The sequence below is a fragment of the Dunckerocampus dactyliophorus genome, chromosome 5 (genome assembly GCF_027744805.1).
Source record: "Dunckerocampus dactyliophorus isolate RoL2022-P2 chromosome 5, RoL_Ddac_1.1, whole genome shotgun sequence".
In the NCBI taxonomy this organism is placed as follows: domain Eukaryota; kingdom Metazoa; phylum Chordata; class Actinopteri; order Syngnathiformes; family Syngnathidae; genus Dunckerocampus; species Dunckerocampus dactyliophorus.
In genome coordinates this window covers 33,007,741-33,018,443 of record NC_072823.1, presented here as the reverse complement: position 1 = coordinate 33,018,443, position 10,703 = coordinate 33,007,741, and the positions used below count along the sequence as shown (strand labels likewise).

General features: G+C 42.8%; 1 protein-coding gene across 2 annotated transcripts; it reads left to right on the top strand.

Annotated features, from left to right (window-relative positions):
• Nucleotides 1-214: 214 nt before the first annotated feature.
• On the top strand, nt 215-5,630 carry gins3 (GINS complex subunit 3). 2 transcript variants are annotated; one of them, XM_054777833.1, is made up of 3 exons: nt 215-2,861; nt 3,210-3,407; nt 3,911-5,630. In XM_054777833.1, the coding sequence occupies exons 1-3, from the start codon at nt 2,691-2,693 to the stop codon at nt 4,133-4,135; spliced, it is 594 nt and encodes a 197-aa protein (XP_054633808.1). In that variant the 5' UTR covers nt 215-2,690; the 3' UTR covers nt 4,136-5,630. The 2 variants fall into 2 exon arrangements, with proteins under 2 accessions (XP_054633808.1, XP_054633807.1); XM_054777832.1 differs by having other exon boundaries at nt 3,174-3,407; nt 3,911-5,629.
• Nucleotides 5,631-10,703: the final 5,073 nt, after the last annotated feature.

Here is a 10,703-nt window from a genome sequence, read left to right as displayed (position 1 = left end):
ACATCTCACGTCTACTATATACATACAGATCCTTTCCAAAAAATTAGAATGTCATGGAAAAGTTGTTTAATTTCCATAATTCCATTCAAAAAGTTAAACTTTCATAGATTATAGATTCAAGGCCCACAATTTAAACAATTTCAAGTGTTTATTTGTTTATTTTTACGTAATTTGGGCTTCCAGCTCATAAAACCCACGAAAATAGGAATTCCAAAAATTAGAATACTGTGAAGAAATCACCATTTACTTCTCAGTTTTTGCAGGAAAAAAAAAAGAAAGAAATTAGGATCACATCAAATCAATCAAAATATGGTACTTTCAAAACGATATGTCAATCTTCAATACTTGGTTGGGAATCCCTTTGCCTTAATCACTGCCTCGATGCCACGTGGCATTGAAGCAATCAGCCTGTGGCATTGCCTGGGAGTTATGGAAGCCCAGATTTCCTTGATGCTTGCTGTCAGCTCTTCTTTGTTGTTGGGTCTGGTGCCCCTCATTTTCCTCTTGAGAATACCCCATAGATTCTCAATGGGGTTTAGGTCCGGTGAGTTGGCTGGCCAGTCAAGCACTGTGATGGCATGGGCATCAAACCAGGTTTTGGTGCTTCTGGCAGTATGGGCAGGGGCCAGGTCCTGCTGGAAGATGAAATCTGCATCTCCATACAGATCCTCAGCAGAAGGAATCATGAAGTCCTCTAAAACATGCTGGTATACTGTTGCGGTGACCTTGGATTTAAGAAAGCAGAGTTTACCAACACCTGCACCGGACATTGCACCCCAAATCATGACGGACTGTGGATATTTCACACTGGACCTCAGGCAGATTGGGTTCTGTTCCTCACCCGTCTTCCTCCAAACCCTTGGACCTTGATTCCCAAATGAAAGACACACTTCACATCGGGAAAGAGGACCTTGGACCACTGGCCAACAGTCTAGTCCTTCTTCTCCTTGGCCCAGTGGAGACGCTTCCTACGTTGGCTCAGGTTCAGAAGTGGCTTGACCCGAGGAACCCGACAGTGGTAGCCCATCTCCCGGATGCGTCTGAATGTGGTGGTTTTTGAAGCTGTGACTCCCGCCTCATTCCACTCTTTCTGGATCTCTGCAAGATTCTTGAATCTTCCCTGTTTGATAATCCGCTGAAGTCCACGGTCATCTCTTTTGCTGGCGCATCTTCTCCTGCCACATTTTGCCCTTCCTCTAGACTTTCCATTGATATGCTTGGAAACAGCACTCTGTGAACAACCAGCCTCCTTAGCTATGAACTTTTGTGGCTTACCCATCCTATGGAGGGTATCAATGATGGTCTTCTGGCCAGTTGTCATGTCTGCAGTCTTCCCCATATTGAACCCAACTGAGACAACTGAACCAAACTGAAGCAATTTAATGACACCTGGGGAAGCCTGTGCAGGTGATTTGACTTTAGTAGATGATTAGTGTGTGACACTCAGTTTAAAACATTCATGCCCTGCAAAATTTGGGCTGATTTCTTCACAGTATTCTAATTTTTGGAATTCCTGTTTTCGTGGGTTTAATGAGCTGGAAGCCCAAATTATATAAAAATAAACAAATAAATACTTGAAATCACTTAAATTGTGGGCCCTGAATCTATAATCTATGAAAGTCTACATACATACATACATATATATACAGTACCTGTATGTGTGTGAGTGTGTGACGGTCCACAACTCGATGTGGGGGAATGCAGCTCCACAATGCTGTCACTTGAATGCATCACATCCAGTCAGGTGGATTATGGACTTCTTTTAATGGCAGTGTGTCCTGCAACAACAGTTTTACAGAGGAATGACAGGTGAGCGACGACTTTGGTCACGGGATAATCTACATTGCACGTGGGTTTTCTCCGGGTACTCCGGCTTCCTCCCACATTCCAAAAAAACATGCAGGTGAGGTTAATTGGCGACTCTAAATTGTCCATAGGTATGAATGTGAGTGTGAATGGTTGTTTGTCTATATGTGCCCTGCCATTGGCTGGAGACCAGTCCAGGGTGTACCCCGCCTGTCGCCCGAAGTCAGCTGGGATAGGCTCCAGCATGCCCCCGCGACCCTAATGAGGAAGAAGCGGTATAGAAAATGGATGGATGGAGGATTCCAAGTTAGTTCAACAAAGAAACTGCATTAAAGTCTATAAAACTTCACTCAAAAGTGCAGACTTCATTCCAATTAGTGAACACTATCAAATGCACATTACATTGTCCATCACAAAATATAAACACACAGTAAACATTACATCACCAAATGTCCCGGACGGTGCAAAAAGGTGACTCAGCATGTCTCATTTCTAACAGTTCTGAGGACTTCCTGCAGCAACTTGCACATGCCACTATTCACCAGTAACAGGCGCTGTTGCAACACTTCTGCCATAATTTATCACCGCACATCGACACTTCGTTACATATAAATATATATTTATAAATGTATATATTATTTCTTTAAGGGAAAGACTACTCTTGGCACCCCTTAAACAATATATTAATTTAATAGACAATGAAACAAGAAAAGGGCACATTTCACACAGCAACCGAGATGGAATCGATTGCTTTGGTCTGCAAGGAACAGCTCTCTCATTGGTCCGTAGTAGTTGCGGCGCCAAGAAAGCAGGAAGTAATCGTTGTAAACACGGACGAACTGTAGAACTGTACGGCGTTTCTTTTACTTTGGTTGTTTGACAAGATGGATACACAGTCCTATCTTCCCGTAAAACCCGGCGTCTGCATGGAAGAACATTTCTTCTCCCTAGACGACATTTTGCTCTCGCATGAGCGACTTCCTATCCGGACAGACGTGACTTTTCCCAGGCTTGGATTTATGGACAAGTCGAGGGACTCGTCGGACATTGTGGAGGTACGTGACCATGCAACCAAGTCGTATGGAAGCATATAACCCAATACGCCATCATAATTCAATGAATACTGCACCATAACTCCGTGGCGGTGATGGCATCTTTTGGTCTTCGCTTGCTTGTGTGATCCTTTTGTGGAACACCCAAATAGAAGACTAATCATTAATCTTATTTTCTATGACTATCTATACTTGTATATGTATATACGAGCAGTGCTAGGGCGTTACTGAAGGCGAAGTTAAATATGATCCATGAACCTGGTGGTTGAGGTACTTTGGGTATACACTTTTAACAATAGAATGTCTCCACGTCAGGGCACAAAGATCGAGTTTCCTTTGTGGCTTTCCAAGGGTTTGTATGAGCAGAACAAAGGCATGCTGTCAGTGGAGCTACCAAAGGTTTACAGACAAGGCTGGAGAACGGTGTTCCACGCAGACCCAGCTGTGGTGGATCTGCATAAGCTGGGGCCGTACTACTATGGGCTGGGATCCCAGATGCTGCACTTTGACAGCCCAGAGAACCAGGACATTGCACACATCTTACTTCAGGTGATGAGCACACACAAACACAACACATCTTTACAGGGCCATCATCATCATATTGGCAAGAATGGTGAGATCGTCATGTATCCATCAAAGTCACGCTTATTCTTAGCCTAAATTAATTTCAAGCATTTGTCAATAGATTATTTTCAAGTGCAAACATAACTACATGACTCACGTTTGACAAAGACTGGAGATTTGCTGACTCTCGTGTTAAAAGACTGGAGATTCACTGACTTTCGTGTCAAAAGACTGGAGAGTCACTGACTTGCGTGTTGAAAAAGACTGGAGAGTCACTGACTCATGTGTTGAAAAAGACTGGAGATTCACTGACTCACGTGTCAAAAGACTGGAGATTCACTGACTCGCATGTTGACATAGACTAGGAATTGAATGACTCGTGGATACCACAGTGTGTGGAGTTGATAGAACACAGTCATGTGCATGTGCATGCAAGTTTTCGGGAGGAAAGCAAAGCTGAGTAAGGTTTCCCACTGTTGTGCATTCAGACGTTTATGGGCCGATTCAGGCGCACCATGGACGCTTCGCAGAACGCCTACAAGGAGGACACTTCAGCGCTGGTGGAGCGCCTGGACCGTCTGGAGAAGGTGCTGTTCCACTCAGGTCAGAGAGGCCTCAACAGCTTCCAGAGCTGGGAGAAAGGAGAGGCCTCCCAGCTCACCGCCTCCAGCCTGGTGCTCAACTACCGCAAGAGGAAGATAACGGACCTGTAGTAGGTGCCTAACTGTCCTGCCTTCCCTCTCTGCCAAAATAAATCTGCAAATGATGTGAAAGCTGTAGGGTTTGGGTTTTTGCCATTGGTCTAGTGCCTAGAGGGCTTGACCCGTGTTTTGATTGAGAAGGTTTGCTATGCTCTAATGACCAAAGTTTTCCATTTGGAAGTCAGGAATCCGACTTTATCACGGTCATGTTGTACATCAGTGACCTTCACTGAACATGTGATTCTTCACTGGATTTCAAGTCATTCCAACATCAAACTCTTCAATCAGGTCAGGACATTCAGGCTACCTGTTCTTCACGTGACAAAACCTTTTGCTTTGTGCAAAACTCCCATGTTTTCTCTAAAAATGTATGCCGCCTTTCTCAAAGCATTCCAAAGTCAAAATGCACAAAACAGTCAGGAGTTTGTGGTATATTACTCTACAGTACCTTGCTATCATTAGCATTGTAGCATTTTTACATCAGCAGACACTTAGCGCTTCCATGCTAGATGTTGCATGTTAATATTAGCATGCAGCCTTTTTTTTTTTTCCATTTTCATGAGCATTAACATTGGCAGACTCGTAGCGCTACATGCTAGTTCACAAATATTTTACAAGCAGAAAACAACGTGAAGTCATTATGGGTTTAGTTTATTTGAACATGAAGGTTCCAATGGAATACATCTCATGAATCATTTCAGTTCCACATGTCCAAAAGGAGTAGGAAGAAGCAAAGCTTATTTAATCCTACCCCCCATCCATTCTACATCTATTACAGTACATGTTGTTCACTTCCTGCATTCCATGTCATGTTTTCAGTGATAGTCAGAATAATACATAATAGATAACGGTAAGACCCCCCCAAAAATAATATATATAAATAATAATAATAATCATAGAAATAAATAAATATTTAAAATAAATATGAATAAAGAACATTTTCTTTTTCTTTTTTTTTAAACAAAACAAAAAAAAATAACAAACCTGGCAGAACATCATTGTGATGATGAAGACTCTTCTGCCTTGTATTTAGCAAACATCAACTGCTTGTAAACAATACGTGCTCATCTCTGTACTTTGTTTGACTTTCTTACTCAATCCCTTCCATCATTTCATTCCACATACAGAAATGCTATGGGTTTTCAGCGTAGTTCTCACATATAAATGTTTGAAGTTTAATTTTCCTCTAAGATCATATTTCTCCTCTCTGATAGAGAAATACTGTTTGAGGTTTTTGGGTTACGAGTTGTCATTAACTTCTGCAAATTTTAATATCTGCAATTTTAAAAATAAAGGTTTGTATGTTGTCTATACTTGGTATTATGAATGATCATCACTAATATGTGATATTAAAAATAAAGGTGTGTATGTTGTCTATACTTGGTATTATGAATGATCATCACTAATATGTGATATTAAAAATAAAGGTGTGTATGTTGTCTATACTTGGCATTATGAATGAATACATTATGAGTACAGTGAGTGAGTAAAGATTGCTTTTGTAATTATTTCCCATATCTCCACACAATACATTAAATATGCTAATACTAAGGAACAGTACAGAGTGTGGAGTGTTTTTTGGTCAAGAACATATTTTGCTTTATTCAATATAGAGATATTTCTCGCCACCTTTTGTTGTATATATTTAATATGAGATTTCCAACTCATTTCTTCATCTATTATAACCCCAAGGAATTTATATTCTTCCACTTTTTCAATATCCACTCCATTAATTTGTATTTGGTCGTACGTATCCTTTCTACTATTACCAAATAGCATTATTTTAGTTTTACTTAAGTTCAAGGATAATCTGTTCCTGTCAAACCATGACTTTAATATGACCTTTTCATCCTTGACCTTTTTAATGAGTTCTTGTGTGCTTTCACCAGAACAAAAAGCGGTGGTATCATCTGTGAATAAGACCAATTTTAAGTCCTTTGTTACTTTACAAATGTCGTTGATATACAAATTAAACAGTTTTGGTCCCAGTATGGACCCCTGGGGTACTCCACACGTGGTGTATAAACTCCCAGATGTGTATTCTCCTAGCTTTACAAATTGTTTCCTCTTTGCTATGTAGCTTTTAACCCAATTCAAGACTAATCCTCTAATTCCTTACCTTTCTAATTTTGTAATTAAGATATTGTGATTAATTGTATGGAAGGCTTTTGTCAGATCCAAGAATACAGCTGCTGCGCATCTTCTGTTGTCCATAGCAGTAGTGATTTCCTCCGTGATTTCCATCAGTGCCATAGAAGTTGAAATGTTGGCTCTGTATCCATATTGACTGCTAGCAAATAATTCATTCTTTGTATTTGTATTTTGGATTTGTACTTTCTTTATCCCACAGCAGGGAAATTCACTTGTTACAGCAGCAAGCAAGATACGCAAGTAAAGAATACATATTGACTACAACATGGTTCAGGTTGTGCAGGTGTTGTAGAGCCTGACAGCGGTCGGTATGAAGGACCTGCGGAACCTCTCCTTCTTACACCGTGGGTGTAACAGTCTGCTGCTGAAGAAGCTGCTCAGGGAACCCACAGTGTCATGTAGCGGGTGAGAGGTGTTGTCCATGATGGATGTCAGCTTAGCCAACATCCTTCTCTCCCCCACTTCCTCCACGGAGTCCAGAGGACCGTCCAGGACAGAGTTCGCTCGCCTGATCAGCCTATTGATCCTGCTCCTGTCCCTGTCCGTGCTGCCCCCTCTCCAGCAGCCCACAGCATAGAAGATGGCTGAAGCCACCACAGAGTCATAAAAGGTCCGTAAGAGAGTCCTGCACACACCAAAGGACCTCAGTCTCCTCAGCAGGTGGAGGCGACTCTGGCCCTTCTTGTAGAGGGCGTGGGTGTTGACGGACCTGTCCAGCTTGTTGTTAAGGTGAACACCCAGGAATTTGTAGCTGTCTACCAACACTATGTCCACATGTACTATGTCTAGTACCACAACCGCCGCCGAAACCCGACAAGGATGACACAGTTAATCAGATGACACAACTGAGTGGAAATATAGATAAAGCAACAGCGAGAGACTTGCAGAAGGTTAAACACCGCGCAAAAAAGCAAGAAAGAAGCTTAATGGAAAAGAGTGAGGCTACCATGGCGAAAACCATGGAGGATTTTGGAAAACAGCTGCAGCTACTTGTGGAGAGTTCCAACTCCAGGCAAAGAGTAATTCAAGGTCTGCTAGAGTCTTCCAACGCCATACAAAGAGAAATGCAAGGTATGAGAGAAGAAGTTCAAGGTCAGAGAGCAGGATTGCAAAATGATATGGTGTTATTCAGGAAGGAAATGCAAGGTCTGAGAGTGGAGAATAAAGAATTACAGGAAAGTTATGCTGAGCACCTCCGGTTGTCTCAGGAATCTGTTCTAGATCAACATCTTCCATGTATATGACTGAATCTGGAGTACTTCGACCAGAACTGTTAGAGCCACCGCTTGATGCGCTTCCTCTCCCTCGAGCCTTTGACATTGTTACTGTTGCTTGGCAACGCCGTCAGTTAGCCATTGGCTTGTGGTGTAATGCCTTTGGTAATTAATATTCGTTATAACAGCGAGTTTGTCTCTCACCAGAGTCTCACCAGTCCTCGTGGGCCAGAAAAAGCTGCACAGGATAACTCCAAATGTTATCATTTGCCTTTAACGGCTGTCGGCTCCACCTGATTGTCTGTTTTGGTGAGTTTAGTCCACTCGCAGGTCCGAATTGAGGCAGAAGTTTCAGCACTCACTTGCAAAGTTGTAATCACAAGTTGTGATCACAAACTGTATTCACCAAAGTTGCAAAAAGTTGAAAACTCCGGTAATAGTGGACGGAGCTTTTCCGTGAGCGTCCTTTTCATACAAAAGGAAGTGACGTATTTATAAATGGCAAATGAAATGCATTTCTTTCCAAAATGTGACGAAAAGCGACGCTTGCACCTCAGCTCCACACTCACGGATCCAATAGTAACCCAAATGACTAAAAGAGCCTGAATTCAGACGGCTGATAACCCTCTCACAGCGAGCCGATTTGCAAAAAAAACAGTTATAGTTGACTGAGCGAGCTCGGGTTGTTCAGCCTCGTGACGCAGTCGTGGTACCATGGCTCAGGTCAACGAACACCAGACTGAGGATATTCACTCTGATCCTAGCACAGATGTGAGCCATGTGCCAATAGTTCAAGAAGGAAGAAGCATTTGGAGATGAAATACAGAACTTGCAAAGGACGGAGATGAAGAGCGGTTGCCTTTGTGTTGCTTATCCTTCAGTTAGTGTTTTAAATCTGCTTCTTGATGAGCATAAAGGCTTTTACACCCCACCTCCCCACAGTAAGCATATGGCTGTGAAAAAATGTTTTTGAAACATATGTAATGCTTTACAGCCTTGTCGCTACCACGGAATAATGTTTAGAGGACATTATGGAAACAAGGCATGACTCACACGCCAATCTGACACTATGCCAAAATGTTGTGTTGCTGCTGGATTTTCAGTTATCCAGCGATATTGCAAGTTTGTTTTCTTTTCCAAAAGAGGAAGCTTTAAGACAACAACGGAAGAAGCAAGTGCAGAGAAAGAGAGACAGATGGACGCCCACCTGAAGTTCTGTTCTTTGCAGTGATCATTTATTTCACTGATGGCCGCTATGAAGGAACACCTTTACGCGAAGCATTTGGATTGAAACTACGCAATAAACGCATTTTGAAAAGGCACGCTGTTCCGCTGCAACACAAAACAAGGATGAATGACCACTATGAGAACAGCCCACTTACTTGGATCGCAAGACGGGCGTACCGGTTTCCGACGGCACCGACGGCTCACTTGTGAAGAGAGCTGGGACCACACTCCCTGCGTAAGCCAGCACTTGTCCACACCTGTCTAAATTGACTGGTGACCGTCCGGACGATCCGGAGGAGGACTCAGGGAAGGTCATGTGGTCGGATGGGATGGAAACCTTTTTTAGTCAATCAGACTTTAGTAAGTAAACCCAGCAGGTGCCAACGGGCTGTCATGATTGACTGGACGGTGTTGGTCTTTGTGTTCTTACGGCTTTGCGTCGCATTGCAAAATGTCACACAATGCATGACGACACTAGGTGTTGATTTCATTTACCGCTTGCATTGGCTTTTGCTGCGCAGCAAGGATTTCTTGTGCGCTGAGGACACAAGATCAGCTTAGAGGGAACGTTGATCATGAGAAAAAAAACGGTAGCATTTCTGCTGCTGTTGTTTTGTTTTTTGTATTTTCAAATGATCGATTTTCACATTTTCTTTTCCAATATTATGACTTTATTCCCTTACTATGACGACTTTATTCCCATAAAATTATGATTTTATTCGTTACGGGCGGCGTGTAGCCAGTGGCAGAATCCCAGAATGCAGAGACCCAGAAAGTTGGTGTATAAAAATGTATTAACAAAAAGGTACAAAAAATCCACCAGATAGGACACAACTCAAAACTCCGGGCCTAGCCACGGGAAAAAAACGAACACAAAAAATAACAAAATCGAAAAGCGATGCACACACAATACAGGATAAGTCAAAAAGGAATACCAAAAAGTCACTACTGAAAAACTAGTCGGGAAAAAAGCTAACTAACAAAAATTCACTGTTATACAAACAGAAGCAGGAGGCATGAAAAATACTCACAAAGACACGAGGGGCAAGCTTGACCAGAGAGCAAGGAACACAAGGAGCATGTGTGAATGCGAGGTGACAAACTAGCAATGACCAGAAAACAACAGGTACTAAATAGTCCCAGCATAATTGGAAGCAGATGTGCTTGAGCTCCTCCCCCGGGTCGGCAAATGTGCTGCAAAAGAGGAACACCAGAGGGCAGCAAAGCAGAACATAGCTCATAACTTTATTCCTATCATATGATGACTTTATCCATCCATCCATTTTCTATACCGCTTCTCCTCTTTAGGCCCGCGGGGGCTAGCAGCAGGCTTGGTAGCGGTGGCCTCGTCGCTCTAGCTTTTAGCCTAGCATGCAGGCCGGCTCGCTTGCCTCGTTTACGCCTCGGATGCTTTGCTCGCCGGGTATTCAGCTCACCGGACCCGCAGGCTGCTGCGTTCTCCCGGCGCAGAAGAAAGGCAAAGTCTGAGAGGCTAAATGAAAGTTCATGGTGAACCCTGCCGATGTTCAAAAGTGTCTCCCTGTTGTAATGTACTGCGTGAGTGTGTTGAATGTCCAAAATGAACAATAAAATAGCAGAAAATAGAAAAACACGGGAGAGTGTCACAGAGACGTCTGCCACGGAGGGCGCCATCTTTGATATGATATAAATCATAATTCTATGGGAATAAAATCATAATTTTCCATAATTTTATGGAAATAAAGCAATATTATGATCAGAATAGACTAGGCCACCGCTACCAAGCCTGCTGCTAGCCAACGTCCGCTCTCTTGAAAACAAGATGGACGAACTACGAGCAAGGATTACAGCTCAACGTGAGATCAGGGAATGCTGTGTCCTCACCTTCACAGAAACCTGGCTGACGGAGGATATACCGGACTCGGCGATCCAGTTGGAATCATTTGCTGCTTACCGGGGAGATCGGACTTTAGTGTCTGGTAAACACAGAGGTGGCGGCGTCTGTGTTT

What these genes read in the sequence shown, in the direction of transcription:
- gins3 (XM_054777832.1), top strand. Translation starts at nt 2,691, where the DNA reads ATGGATACACAGTCCTATCTTCCCGTAAAACCCGGCGTCTGCATGGAA. An exon ending in ACTCGTCGGACATTGTGGAG is followed by an intron (nt 2,862 to 3,173) that starts GTACGTGACCAT and finishes TCTCCACGTCAG; the next exon opens with GGCACAAAGATCGAGTTTCC. An exon ending in TTGCACACATCTTACTTCAG is followed by an intron (nt 3,408 to 3,910) that starts GTGATGAGCACA and finishes TTGTGCATTCAG; the next exon opens with ACGTTTATGGGCCGATTCAG.